At 42.5% G+C, this 15835-nt stretch overlaps 1 protein-coding gene across 12 annotated transcripts in view; it reads right to left on the reverse strand.

Moving 5' to 3' along the window:
* The window catches only part of LOC139553549 (60 kDa lysophospholipase-like), a 103617-nt gene that overhangs the window by 43006 nt on the left and 44776 nt on the right, over nt 1-15835 (reverse strand). For 3 of the 12 annotated variants that reach the window (XM_071366002.1, XM_071365998.1, XM_071366003.1), the window contains 5 exons: nt 15008-15094; nt 14486-14585; nt 12793-12858; nt 12222-12245; nt 7635-11797 (listed from right to left, as the gene is read on the reverse strand). The exons of 1 other annotated variant lie outside the window; for it this stretch is intronic. In XM_071366002.1, coding sequence (XP_071222103.1) covers nt 11753-11797; nt 12222-12245; nt 12793-12858; nt 14486-14585; nt 15008-15094 — 322 coding nt within the window. In that variant the 3' untranslated portion in view covers nt 7635-11752. Of the gene's footprint in view, nt 1-7634; nt 11798-12221; nt 12246-12792; nt 14586-15007; nt 15095-15835 lie in introns of those variants that run through there. 8 more of the 12 variants (XR_011670674.1, XR_011670676.1, XR_011670675.1 and 5 more) reach the window with 8 other exon arrangements.

The following is a 15835-nucleotide window of genomic DNA, read 5'->3' on the forward strand; positions in this document are numbered from 1 at the left end:
ATCTGAATTATAAGTGAAATAATCTGTCTGTAAACAATTGTTGGAAAAATTACTTGTGTCATTCCCAAAGTAGATGTCCTAACCGACTTGCCAAAACTATAGTTTGTTAACAAGAAATTTGTGGAGTGGTTGAAAAACGAGTTTTAATGACTCCATCGAAAATGTATGTAAACTTCCGATTTCAACTATGTGGGGGTGTAGGCTATGGTGCTTGTTTGACTGACCTGTACCCTTGTTGCAGTCATAACACAATACCTACTTATCTCTTCCAGCCATCAGAACAATCCTGCATAAACTGACTGTCCCTGGCTGTACGAATAACAGACATACAGTACACACACAGACCCACACACAAACAAAGACACATTTCTAAACATTCACAACGGAAGTGACTGGAATCGAAAACATTTCAACCAATGAATATATTTGTTAACTTACAATGCTCTTACATTGAACACAGAATACAAACAAGTAGAAGGAAAACATGAAGGAACGTTTCTAAAGGACATTCTTTGTACAGTGTGTTTCATCAACTATAAACTTTGATTCACAAGGAGCTTCAGGGATGCATGCTTTGAAAGCAGGGTGTCAATACACCAGCTTGTATACCTAACAAACAATGGTTTTCCTTCCCTGAGCCCTTTTTTCTCTTTCAAGGTTTGGGTGATAGAGATAGGGAGGGAGGATACTCATTTCAACCACCATATCAAGTAACTGTCAGCATGTCTAGACCAGGGGTTTCAGATGCTTCTGCCTGGCCATGGCTGAGGAGTTAAAGCCCTTGTGGGTCACAATACCGCCGGGCTTGAGGCCCTATAGAAACCAAACGGCCCATTGTTGTCACTGACAATTTTACTTTTCATGAGATGGCTGATAGTGCAGACAAAATAAACCTTCCTCTTCCCAATCCATCACACGGCACTGACAAAATATTGAATGTTGACAGATCCTCTGATTACGGGAGAGGGGAAATTAGTGCTTTGAACATGAGGTTAGCCTTTAAGTGATCATCTTTCCACCTGTTATACCTTACCTTGCCTTTGTCCAGCCACATGGAATATATTGTGTAATGTCTGCTGTAGTCATCCAGACTGTCTGCCATTTGCGACTCAATTCAGGAAACTAGACGTATGTCGCAAGTCACGACTTCCCAGGAGAGCCGTTTGAACGTAAAAATATGTTTATCAAATAGCGTTTTTTTGGCATTAATGCCTTCTCAAACATGTGAACTTTCATTAACAACAACCATGTATGCCATCATTTCAAATTTTGCTACATAAGACAAGTCACATTTACCATTTGAAGTTGCTTGTTAGTTTTTAATGATATTTACCAGGTGAATGCCTTTGATTGGGGGTGAGAATCAATTCTGCAGAACCTCAGTGTCTCCACTAATGCTGCCTCTTAAGCAACGCCCATTCTTCTTTAATGCTCTTTTGTCTAACAATGTCTAGTTAATGTGTCCAAGTCACTGTATTTTACTTTAGAGCAGGGTCTTACCTCAAGGACAAAACTCCATCATGACAGAGTTAACCTCTCTTGGGTACGTGAGACGTTAGCGTCCCACCTCTTCAACAGCCAGTGAAACTGCTGGGCGCCAAATTCAAATACAGAAATACTCATTATAAAAATTCAGAAAACAAAACATATTTTACACAGGTTTAAAGATTAACTTCTTGTGAATCCAACCACAGTGTCAGATTTAAAAAATGCTTTACGGCGAAAGCATACCTTACGATTATTTGAGAACATAGCCCACTAGACAAATCATTACAAACAGTAACCAGCCAAGTAGAACAGTTACACAAGTCAGAAATAGAGATAAAATAGGGCCTCCCGGGTGGCGCAGTGGTCTAGGGCACTGCATCGCAGCGCTAGCTGCGCCACCAGAGTCTCTGGGTTCGCGCCCAGGCTCTGTCGCAGCCGGCCGCGACCGGGAGGTCCGTGTGGCGACACACAATTGGCCTAGCGTCGTCCGGGTTAGGGAGGGTTTGGCCGGTAGGGATGATCTTCATATGGTTGCACTCAGCAGACATTAATTTACTCAAATGTTCCTTTTGTTCGATAAAGTCTCTTTATATCCAAAAACCTCAGTTTTGTTCGCATTTTCTTCAGTAATCCACAGGCTCAAACGCAGTCAAAACAGGAAGACAAAAAAATCAAAATTGTAAAATTGTATTCATAGAAACATGTCAAACGATGTTTATATTCAATCATCAGGTTGTTTTTAGCCTAAATAATCGATAATATTTCAACCGGACAATAACGTCGTCAATTTAAAAGGTAAACAAGAAAGGCACTCTCTCGGTCTCGCGCATGAAAAAGCTCTGTGACACTTTAGGGTGCACTCATTCAGACTGCTCTTACTTCCTCATTTTTCAGAATACAAGCCTGAAACAAATTCTAAAGACTGTTGACATCTAGTGGAAGGCATAGAAACTGCAATTTGAGTCCTTAGTCAATGGATACTGTAATGGCATTGAAAACTACAAAACCAACAAAAAAAACTACTTCCTGAATGGATTTTTCTCAGGTTTTCGCCTGCCAAATCAGTTCTGTTATACTCACAGACACTATTTTAACAGTTTTGGAAACTTTAGAGTGTTTTCTATCCAAATCTACCAGTTATATGCATATCATATCTTCTGGGCCCGAGAAGCAGGCAGTTTAATTTGGGCATGCATTTCATCCAAAATTCCGAATGCTGCCCCCTACCCTAGAGAAGTTAAGCTTTAGTATTACTCTAAATTGAGACTTGACATATTGTATTAAGATTAGTAGGTATTATGTGATTGTCTGCATTAAGTGAAGTGGAATGGGTGATGTCAGACAAAGCACATGCCAACTATAAATATTAAACAAAAGACATTGGCGACACGGGAACTGCTTCTCTGAAAATGAGACAGGTACTTCAAGTCGGCGAGAGTGAAAAAACACGAATTGCCATCACTGGATGTGCAAGCTGGAGGATAGGGCAAGGAGGGGGGTGTCGTGACTTTACTTTCATTAATCTGATGACTTATTTATTTAATCAACTATTTAATTGTTACCCGACTTAAATTAATCATGTAACAATTAACTCATTAGGATTTGTGGCACCACGAGAGTGGTTGTTTAACTTCTTATGGCTGCAGAGCAGTATTGAGTAGCTTGGATGAAAGGTGCACAGAGGGGCCCAGAGTAAACGGCCTGCTCCTCAGTCATAGTTGCTAATATATGCATATTATTATTAATATTGGATAGAAAACACTCTGAGGTTTCTAAAACTGTTTGAATTATGTCTGTTGAGTATAACAGAACTCATATGGCAGGCAAAAACCTGAGAAGTTCCACTTCCTGTTTGGATTTTTTCTGAGGCTGGTGGATTTTCAACCAAGCTCCCATTGAAATTACAGCGAGATATGGATGAGTTTTCACTTCCTACAGCTTCCACTAGATGTCAACAGTCAATAGAACCTTGTCTGGTGACTCTACTGTGAAGGGGGGCCGAAGGAGACAGGAATGAGTAACCACTGCCATGAGGTGACCACGCTTTGGCCACGCGCGTTCACGTGAGAGGCAGCTCCGTTCCATCGCTCAACTGAAGTCAATGTAATTCTCCGGTTGGAACGTTATTCAAGATGTATGTTAATCTCTAGAATGTTGTTGATTCAATGCATCGTTTGACATGTTTCTACTGACTGTTACGGAACTTTTGGACATTTCGTCACGTTTTAGTGAACGCGCTTTGCGACTTTGGAATTGATTACCAAACGCGCTAACCAAAGTAGCTAATTGGACATAAATAACAGACATTATCGAACAAATCAAGCATTTATTGTGGACCTGGGATTCCTGGGAGTGCATTCTGATGAAAGGTAAGCAAACATTTATCATGTAATTTCTGGTTTCTTGTTGACTCCAACATGGCGGCTAATTTGACTCTTGTTCTGAGCTCCGTCTCAGATTATTGAATGGTTTGCTTTTTCCGGAGAGGTATATCTATAATTCCATGTGTATAACTTGTATTATAATCTACATTTATGATGAGTATTTCTGTTGAAACGATGTGGCTATGCACTATCACTGGATGTTTTTGGAACTAGTGAATGTAACGCGACATTGTAAACTAAGATTTTTTTTATATAAATATGAACTTTATCAAACACAACATGCATGTATTGTGTAACATGAAGTCCTATGAGTGTCATCTGATGAAGATCATCAAAGGTTAGTGATTAATTTTAGCTATATTTCAGCTTTTTGTGACTGCTATCTTTCGCTGGAAAAATGGCTGTGCTTATTGTGGTTTGGTGTGACCTAACATAATCGTTTGTAGTGCTTTCACGGAAAAGCATATTTGAAATCAGACACTTTGGTGGGATTAACAACAAGATTACCCTTAAAATGGTATAAGACACATGTATGTCTGAGGAATTTTAATTATGAGATTTCTGTTGTTTTGAATTTGGCACCCTGCACTTCGACTGGCTGTTGTCATATCAGTCCCGTTAACGGGACTGCAGCCATAAGAAGTTAACTTCAAACGATTATGTTAGGTCACCACAAAACAACAATAATCACAGCCATTTTGCCTGCCAATATGAGTTCTGTTAATCTCACATACATAATTCAAACAGCTTTAGAAACTTTAGAGTGTTTTCTATCCAATACTAATAATAATATGCAAATATTAGCAACTATGACTGAGGAGCAGGCCGTTTGATATGGGCACCTTTCATCCAAGCTACTCAATACTGCCCCTTCAGCCATAAGAAGTTAAACAACTTTTCCCGTGGTGCCCCAAATGACGATTCATTTAAATTGAGTAACAATTAAATATTGTTGATAAAATAAATAAAACTGTCATCAGATTAATAAGTCACATCATGACAATCATTACCTCTTATATCATTCTGAATATTCATAACCTTCTTGGATCTGCAAAACCCCAGCCTTACTCATGATTCAGTAGTACACAAATTGGTTAAATTATTTATTTACTAGCTAACTAAATGATAAAACAGGATAACATACACTTTAAACATGAGAAAAAGGTCCCTAGCGGACTGACAACATATGGCGGCTTGTTACACAGAAAATTAAGAGGGGGAGAGAGACTTATCGTTGATACATTTTTTAAACTATTCTCACAGTAATCATATACTTTGCATACGAACCGCCGCCCGTTTGAAGTAAGAAATCATTTATGGATTTACATTTGAATGCCTTCGTTCGCCGTTTATCTCTGTCGGAACCAGCCCTCCTTAGGAGGGTTGTTGGCCTTTCAGCAACACGCTTGTATGGCTCTGATTGTACGAAAGGGGTCTCACATTTCCCATCTTCTACTGTTGTTTACTCTGGAAGATGCTCCCCGGTAGTGGTTAGCTAGCCGTGTCGACGGTTCCCATTGGTGATGAGAGTAGCGTACTACGGTGATTTGAGAAGAGTAGTTCAGTAGGATGGTCCCACTTAGATATTTTACTCGACAGCTAATCAGCTGTACCAGTGATTGTCCGAGAGGGGAGTTTTCTCCTCTCGCCACCTCGTGTTGATAGAGTTTGAACCACTTTACTCGCACAGCTGCAGTCTGGTGATGTTCTGGTCTGAGAGGTGAGTTTATTTCCTTCCCCTCGTGTTGAGGTTCAAAGTTCCAACCATTTCCAATGTGTAGAGACCGGACCAAGCTTCACTGGTCTTTGAGATTCAGAGTTTAAACCACTTTAGATGTGGGCTGCAACTCCCCGTCTTTCCTGGTCTCATGTTAATTCGTTACCCATCATTTTTTACAGTTAATTCAAAGGGCGGTTCCATCATGCTGACAAGCTCTCTGACCTCACACAAGGGCATAGCTACATACTATGCACAGCTCATAAGCGATAGATTCTCTTATGGCTTCTAAAATCACATTCCTATCAACAAAAATACTTTCATTTTTCATATCCCATATACAATGTTAAGGATGGAAACTTGACAGATAAAAGGGATATACTTTCCAAGTTACAGTATTTCCTTTATAATCTTTTTAATGACATCACAAAATAAAAAACAATATGACATACATTTTCTATAGATCATCTCTGACCATTCCCCACATTCTTATGTTAGAAAAAATGTTCCAGTATTCGCTTTAGAAACTGTTAGAGTTTCGGCGAGAAGACTGTCTGTTAACAAAGTCATTCCTTCGGTTAATACTGGTTGGGAAAAGGGAGTCCTCTTCTCCTGTAATTTACAACAGGTTGTGAACTGTCATCCACCCAGCAGACCCCCCCCCCCCTCTGTGGGTGAGAGAGGGCCTGGCTACTGTCATCCACCAACAACCTGATCTGACCCATTCTGATCCTTACAGGACAGTCATGACAGGGGAAACACCTCAGATAAACAACCTCTACTCTCGCATAACAAGTACAGCAAAACTCTGTAGCTCTGATGCCAGGAGCACCAACAACCCAGTACAGCAATCTTTCCACCACACATCACCTGGCCCTCTTCCACCAAAGGAAATCTGTGAAAGCCAACCATCCACGACCACATCCAGTCCAGAGCCTCCAGGTGGGCAGCACAGGCCCAACAGGACAATGGAGCCCTTTCTCCTGCAGCTGGAGAAATTGATTCCATGAGGCAAGGACAATAAGAGTTCTTTACCATCTTAGAATTAGGGCCCAATTTAGCAATCAACATGTGCATAATGGGAGAAGGAAGGGGCAGCACTCATCCCAACCCCTCTACACCTGGAGAAGACCACACAGGTAACAGAGGGGAGAACTCAGTTCCCATTGAGGACTGGCAGGTGGGATATTGTGTCTGTTGGGGGAGGGGGGACTTACCTGATACTTAAATATATACAGTAGAGATCTGATATGATTTAGGCCATCCCACACAGAGACTAGACCACACATACAGAAGAACAGAAGTTCAATTCCTCCCAAAAGTTTTTCCCCGTCCCGTATCTCCCTGTTCCCATAAGACATTAGGTGTTGAGGGGATTCAGAGGAGGCTGGAGGGTTTGTAATCCAAGCTAAGCATGAGACCATCCCTCCAACACAACAACAAAGGAGAAGAAACCCTGGGGCAAACTCACGCAGAAGCGACAACAACAAAATGTCTGAGGGCCTATATTTAACAGTGATGGGAATTGTGGGGCGAGCCATACAGGAACACTTTCAATGCATGGCGAAGGTCAATTGGGACTTAACTTAACTACGCCACTCGCTTATTTTCTCCCCTCCACCCCTCTCTCCTCGAAAATAAAGAGATGAGGATTGTTTAGCAAAACAATGAGCCACTTCAAAGACCGGCCTTTTAGTCTCAGAGGCTGAGTTCACACATCCATGAACAGCGTGTGGCTGTGAGTAGAGAAATAAAAGACTTCACATGAAGTGGGAACTGGGACGTTATAATCGGAGTCATTACCCCACAGCCTCTCATGACTCCAGTATCTACAGAGGAGAAGGACTTTATGTATTACCTCTACAACCAACCAGAGGACAAATGCAGCTCTATAAGGTGTGTTGGTATGGGGAGTTATAGCCACAGCTAGGGCTGTTACGGTGACAGTATTACCGCCACACCAGCGGTCACGAGTCATGAAGGCAGTCAAATTCAACATTACTGTTGTCATGGAATATTCTAATCAAGTGAGAGAGAGAGAGTCATTTCTTCAAAACAATCATCTTTATTTAATATTGATTAATTATTGCAATGATGACGCTGTCGACCCCACACTCGAGTGTTGGACCGATAGCCTTTACGATAATGAAAAAACAGAGGTCTTATATAGTAAGCCTAAAAATACTTAGTCATGGCTGATTACACCTCTCCCATGCAGATCGGGGCATCATAAGCCACCTTGGGTTCATCTTGTTTTACCCCCAACCCGGCTTAGTTTCCCAGATGCAAGGATGATTAGAAACAATGTCTATGGAATGTAGGTTATCACCAAGCCATAAATAAATTGTCAGTTCAAGCCCCAGAGACCCAACTTAGTCCCACAGAAACAGATGAGAGCGTACTCAAAGCTATTTGACGCATTAACAATATTGTAATTTTTCAACCATACCATAGGCTTCTCCAAGCTCTGAAGCTGCTGCTGGTCATTAGTAGCCTACCAAACTTGCTAGCTCCCTGGTACTCAGGACTTGATTGTCCCTCTAATCACTCTGACATCAATCCAAATGTATTTGAAAATCGAATCAAACACTTCATGAGAGCCCATGAGCTCATGTTGCGCAACATTTCTATAGGCTATGCAATTGCGCAAGAAAACAGAGTGATAGCTGCTAAATAAAAAGACGAGAATCCCATCAGCTTTATATAGGCTAGGCCTACTATATTTTTCTCAAGTTTACTAATATTAAGCACATTGCTTATATTTACAACAAGAGTATAGCCTACCTGGCTGGCAAGTATGTAAAGACGACGTATTTTTTCAACTGCTCGTTTCGATACAAGTGCATGATAATGGTCAATTCTAAATCAAAACAAATGTCACATATATATTATTTAGTAAATGTAAAGACAAGATTAAATCAAGAATAGTCTGATGGGTGACAATATTAGCCTATCACTTGTAGGGCTGGGCGATATGACGATATACACTGCTCAAAAAAATAAAGGGAACACTAAAATAACACATCCTAGATCTGAATGAATGAAATATTCTTATTAAATACTTTTTTCTTTACATAGTTGAATGTGCTGGCAACAAAATCACACAAAAATTATCAATGGAAATCAAATGTATCAACCCATGGAGGTCTGGATTTGGAGTCACACTCAAAATTAAAGTGGAAAACCACACTACAGGCTGATCCAACTTTGATGTAATGTCCTTAGAACAAGTCAAAATGAGGCTCAGTAGTGTGTGTGGCCTCCACGTGCCTGTATGACCTCCCTACAACGCCTGGGCATGCTCCTGATGAGGTGGCGGATGGTCTCCTGAGGGATCTCCTCCCAGACCTGGACTAAAGCATCCGCCAACTCCTGGACAGTCTGTGGTGCAACGTGGCGTTGGTGGATGGAGCGAGACATGATGTCCCAGATGTGCTCAATTGGATTCAGGTCTGGGGAACGGGCGGGCCAGTCCATAGCATCAATGCCTTCCTCTTGCAGGAACTGCTGACACACTCCAGCCACATGAGGTCTAGCATTGTCTTGCATTAGGAGGAACCCAGGCCCAACCGCACCAGCATATGGTCTCACAAGGGGTCTGAGCATCTCATCTCGGTACCTAATGGCAGTCAGGCTACCTCTGGCGAGCACATGGAGGGCTGTGCGGCCCCCCAAAGAAATGCCACCCCACACCATGACTGACCCACCGCCAAACCGGTCATGTTGGAGGATGTTGCAGGCAGCAGAACGTTCTCCACAGCGTCTCCAGACTCTGTCACATGTGCGTGTGAACCTGCTTTCATCTGTGAAGAGCACAGGGCGCCAGTGGCGAATTTGCCAATCTTGGTGTTCTCTGGCAAATGCCAAACGTCCTGCACGGTGTTGGGCTGTAAGCACAACCCCCACCTGTGGACGTCGGGCCCTCATACCACCCTCATGGAGTCTGTTTCTGACCGTTTGAGCAGACACATGCACATTTGTGGCCTGCTGGAGGTCATTTTGCAGGGCTCTGGCAGTGCTCCTCCTGCTCCTCCTTGCACAAAGGCGGAGGTAGCGGTCCTGCTGCTGGGTTGTTGCCCTCCTACGGCCTCCTCCACGTCTCCTGATGTACTGGCCTGTCTCCTGGTAGCGCCTCCATGCTCTGGACACTACGCTGACAGACACAGCAAACCTTCTTGCCACAGCTCGCATTGATGTGCCATCCTGGATGAGCTGCACTACCTGAGCCACTTGTGTGGGTTGTAGACTCCGTCTCATGCTACCACTAGAGTGAAAGCACCGCCAGCATTCAAAAGTGACCAAAACATCAGCCAGGAAGCATAGGAACTGAGAAGTGGTCTGTGGTCACCACCTGCAGAACCACACCTTTATTGGGGGTGTCTTGCTAATTGGCTATAATTTCCACCTTTTGTCTATTCCATTTGCACAACAGCATGTGAAATTTATTGTCAATCAGTGTTGCTTCCTAAGTGGACAGTTTGATTTCACAGAAGTGTGATTGACTTGGAGTTACATTGTGTTGTTTAAGTGTTCCCTTTATTTTTTTGAGCAGTGTATATCATGTTTCATTATGCTCTATCGTTTATTTCGTTGTGTCACAAATCACACTCTCGATGGCAATATTTTTCGTCAATTGGACGACGCTTTGCGTTCGTGTAGAAGAAAATTTGAAACACAAACAAACATGGAGGAGAGTGAACGTGACACAGAGCACGGAGACACAGAGCTCGTACCTAAAAGAGGGGCTACTTTGGTCGCATGGACGTGGTTTGGGTATGAAAAGTCTGACACGGGCCAGAAAACCATCCTCTGCTAAATATGCAGCAGGCCGGTCCCGCCAAAAGGCTCAAACACCACTAACCTCTTTTACCACCTACGCAAGAATCATGTGAAACAGTACGGAGAGTCTACAGATGAGACCCAAAAAAGTACAGTCAAGTGCTCAAAACAAACCCTCGAGGCTTTTTCCCACGGCACACCATATGGCAAAGAATCACGAAGATGGAAGGAGATAACAGCTGCCATGACAACTTACATCTGCAAAGACATGGCCCCAAATTACACGGTCGAGAAACAGGGGTTTCGTGTGTTGGTGCTAACACTCGACCCAAGGTACCAAATGCAAATTGATATGTGACACATTAAAGCCAAAATAACACGCAAAACAGGCAAGCCCCCACCCTAAAAAAGAAAAATTATATATATATATACACAGTTGAAGTTGGAAGTTTACATACACCTTAGCCAAATACATTTAAACTCAGTTTTTCACAATTCCTGACATTTAATCCTAGTAAAAATTCCCTGTTTTAGGTCAGTTTAAGATTGCCACTCCAATACCTTGACTTTGTTGTCCTTAAGCCATTTTGCCACAACTTTGGAAGTATGCTTGGGGTCATTGTCCATTTGGAAGACCCATTTGCAACCAAGCTTTAACTTCCTGACTGATGTCTTGAGATGTTGCTTCAATATATCCACATCATTTTCCATCCTCATGATGCCATCTATTTTGTGAAGTGCACCAGTCCCTCCTAAAGCAAAGCACCTCCACAACATGATGCTGCCACCCGCGTGCTTCACGGTTGGGATGGTGTTCTTCGGATTGCAAGCCTCCCCCTTTTTCCTCCAAACATAACGATGTTTATTATGGCCAAACGGTTCTATTTTTGTGTCATCAGACCATGATTTCAGTTTAGAAGGATTTCACAAGGATTTCAGTTTAGAATAAATTGCACCCTATACTAAGCATTTCATAAAGTACATCTAAAGGCACAGCATTCTACCCATCAAGTGCCTAGTATAAGGTACAGCATTCTACCCTGTGCTTCCAATGATCACTGATAATACTCTTACTGCAAACAGAGTGAATTGCTCCACATGCATCATATACTGTGGACATACAAAACAAACAGATATAGTGCTGCCCGTTCTTGGCACAGTGCATCCATATTACTTGATATCCAATGTTGTGCTACTAGTGCTTTTACAACTACAGTTAAGCAACAGTACATGAGATTATCGCAAATATATCAATTGTAAAATGGTTTGAATGAATCAAAATAAAATCTGCAAGCTTGTGCAAATGTCCAGTGTAAGAGAGTGAAATGGAGAGGGAGAGTGATGGGGATGGATGGAGAGGTAAAAGAGTTGAGGATCTTGGTCTTCAGGATTCTTTTGGACAGACTGAGAACTCAATGTATTCTTCATTCTGAAACACACAAGGGGAATACGGTTAAGAGGTACATTTCAAGCAGTGCTGTTCAATACAAAGAGCAGCAGTGATGACATCAAATGAAGGTTTTCTTTGCAATCTCTGCTACTAATCAACAATGCATCTCAGAGTAAACATCTCACGAGGCAGTCATCATACCAGACAACACAGCTTAGAGGCCATCACAGGAACAAAGCACAAAAGCCAGGCAGACTACCACACTGCAAAGGTTTGTGTCACTGTCTAATCGAACTGAACCAGGCAGCCAATTTGAAAACACCTGTTCAAGCCAGGCTACAACGAGTGATACTCATGTAGGTCATACTCAGATGCAACACATCACCATACGATGAGAGGAGACAGGTACGACCACCACGCACAGGAGAATCCATAGAGCTAGCTGTGGCCATTCTAGACTTACCTCAGCATCATCTTTAAACAGAGGCTGGAAGTAAGCAAAAAAACATGTTATTGGACCACATGGCAAAGTTGAAACTACGTCCCTATTCTGTAACCTACATGGTTTTACAAACCTATATGTCAAATCTAATTTATAGGCTACCTCTTGGATGCTTCATGCCACACCATTCATTCACAATCATGGATCGTAATAATGTTTTAGTTGTAGTAAATATATTGCTAAACTTGGTCAAATCTGTTAATACAGGGATGAGATGAGACTCATTCTCATGTTGAAAAGTAAAATGACCGAAGATGGATTACCTCATTACTTTCATCTGACTGATGAGGAAAAACAGTAGTGACTAGGAGGTTTTTAATAAATAGGAAATTGTTGAAGATAGTTGAAAGCGGATAATACAGTGTGCTGAACTGGTTTAGGTTCGTCAAACAATATAAACTGACAAATTCACTTCGTTTGATTTCAGTGAGCTCAAGTCGGGGAGCTAAGCTCTCTTAATTGAGGCAGAGATGAACGCTGTTGGAGGAGCACAGAGGAGAACCGTAAAGCTAGATCATAGTCCATCTCTTACCTGGGCGTGGTACTGGCTGACCTGGTGTAAGAAGTCAATCACAACTTCATTCCCCACAGCCTTAGCCTAAGAGAGAAAACCTAATGATCCATCTTACATAACTAGTCTGGGTTACCTTCATCAAATCACATTTTATTGGTCACATACACATGTTTAGCAGTTGTAGTGAAATGCTCGTGTTTTTAGCTCCAACAGCGCAGTAATATCTAACCATTCACAACAATACACACATCTAAAAGTAAAAGAATGGAATGTCAGAGTGGCAGACTAAAATACAGTCGAATAGAATACAGTATATACATATGAGATGAGTAAAGCAAAAATATGTAAACATCATTAGTGACTAGTGTTTCATTATTAAAGTGGCCAGTGATTTCAAGTCTATGTATATAGGGCAGCAGCCTCTAAGGTGCAGGGTTACGTAACCGGGTGGAAGCCGCCTTGTGATGGCTATTTAACAGTCTGATGGCCTTGAGATTGAAGCTGTTTTTCAGTCTCACGGGCCCAGCTTTGATGCACCTGTACTGACCTCAACTTCTGGATGAACAGACACTGGCTCGGGTGGTTGTTGTCCTTGATGATCTGTTTGGCCTTCCTGTGATATCGGGTGCTGTAGGTGTCCTGGAGGTCAGGTAGTTAACGGTAATGCGTTGGGCAGACCGCACCACCCTCTGGAGAGCCCTGCGGTTGCGGGCAGTGCAGTTGCCGTACCAGGTGGTGATACAGTCCAACAGGATGCTCTCAATTGTGCATCTGTAAAAGGTTGTGAGGGTTTTAGGTGCCAAGCCAAATTTCTTTAGCCTCCTGAGGTTGAAGAGGCGCTGTTGCGCCTTCTTCACCACACTGCCTGTGGGTGGACCATTTCAGATCGTCAGTGATGTGTACGCCAAGGAATTTGAAGCTTTCCACCTGCTCCACTCTGATGTTTCCTGAAGTCCATGATCAGCTCCTTTGTTTTGTCAACATTGTGGGAGAAGTTATTTTCCTGGGACCATATTACCAGGGCACTCAACTCCTCCCTCTAGGCTGTCTCGTCATTGTTAGTAGTCAGGCCTACTACTGTTGTGTCGTCTGCAAACTTGATGATTGAGTTGGAGGCGTGCGTGGCCACCCAGTCGTGGGTAAACAGGGAGTACAGGCGGGGGCTGAGCAAGCACGCTTGTGGGGCCCCTGTGTTGTGGATCAGCGAAATGTTGGTGTTGTTTCCTACCTTCACCACCTGGATGCTGCCCGTCAGGAAGTCCAGGATCCAGTTGCACAGGGCGGGGTTCAGACCCAGGGCCCCGAGCTTAATGATGAGCTTGGAGGGTACTATGGTGTTGAATGCTGAGCTATAGTCAATGAACAGCATTCTTACATAGGTATTTCTCTTGTCCAGATGGGACAGGGCAGGGTGCAGGGTAATGGCGATTGCATCGTCTGTGGATCTATTGGGGCGGTAAGCAAATTGAAGTGGGTCTATGGTGTCAGGTAAGGTAGAGGTGATATGATCCTTAACTGACCTCTCAAAGCACTTCATGATGACAAAAGTGAGTGCTGTGGGGCGATAGTCAGTTAGTATACAATCCTTTACTTTTCATGTTACATAACTAGTCTGTGTTACCTATACTATCCATGTTACATAACTAGTCTGTGTTACCTTTACAATCCATGTTTGTAAGTTGGAGAGAGGCTCCCAGTCCCAAACACTCACCACCTCCATCGGCGTCTGCCCGTCGTAGCCTGGCGTGTCCAGGTCTCCCCCGGCCAGGTGCCACATCTCCAGGCCCTCAATGTCAGCACTGGCTGCCAGACTGCAACACAGTACCAGATAATTCATTGGGAGGGTTGACATTCAAGAGGTTTCATGATAAAGGGACTAAACAAGCAATCCAATATCTACAGTAATAACATCAGGTTTTATAGCATAATCTTAGAATAAACACACTATTTGATTCTGAATAGGACTGTGTGTGCTTGTTTGCTTCCAGAGAAAGGCCTTGCTCCAGTAACAGACAAAATATTCACTTTTTAAAAAGAGATCAGTTAAACGGAGCAATTCAGGGTTCTGTGGTGGTGGTGATGTTTGGATGCTGCAGAGGTCTGAAGCTATGTGGTCAGGGAGCATTCCGAGTGTTTATGGCAAGACAACTAGGACAACTGGTCGTACCTGCACAAACTATGCAGGATCAGTCTTGGGCAATACATGTGAGAGAAAGCGCTGTGTGTTTCTCACCTGCACAGCTCTGAGCCGGCATCCTCCAACTCATCCCTGGAGAAATGAGCTCCAGTCTTTCTCAGCAGCTTCACCACCTCTTTGTGTCTGGATGGACAGACAGATGGACAGACACACACGCATAGATATGACCGACCCTTTTCAAATACAGATGCTATACACAGTGTACTAGAATCAAGAAAAAGATGAAAGGTAGAAAGAAAATCAACATCACACAGTGTGAGTCAGAGTCAACTGAATCCATAAGGTGGAACAGTACTGATCCATTGTTTGAGGTCTGATTTATTAGGACTGCAATGTGCATTAGTCATATTTCTAGTTTTCAAACATCTGCTGACAGTGACCGGTTATGGCACTGTGACTGGGTGCTAAACGAGTAGGGACAAGTTCCAGTTAACCATGGAGTCTTAACAGAACATCTTATTTTTATTTTATAATTTTGTGGGGTGGCCTGTTTTGCATGTTATTTTGGCATTATGTGTGTCACATACAATTGCAAACAATGTAAAAATATACATACAGTGGGGAGAACAAGTATTTGATACACTGCCGATTTTGCAGGTTTTCCTACTTACAAAGCATGTAGAGGTCTGTAATTTTTATCATAGGTACACTTCAACTGTGAGAGACGGAATCTAAAACAAAAATCCAGAAAATCACATTGTGTGATTTTTAAATAATTAATTTGCATTTTATTGCATGACATAAGTATTTGATACATCAGAAAAGCAGAACTTAATATTTGGTACAGAAACCTTTGTTTGCAATTACAGAGCTCATACGTTTCCTGTAGTTCTTGACCATGTTTGCACACACTGCAGCAGGGAT

Source organism: Salvelinus alpinus, chromosome 25, assembly GCF_045679555.1.
Source record: "Salvelinus alpinus chromosome 25, SLU_Salpinus.1, whole genome shotgun sequence".
Taxonomy (NCBI): domain Eukaryota; kingdom Metazoa; phylum Chordata; class Actinopteri; order Salmoniformes; family Salmonidae; genus Salvelinus; species Salvelinus alpinus.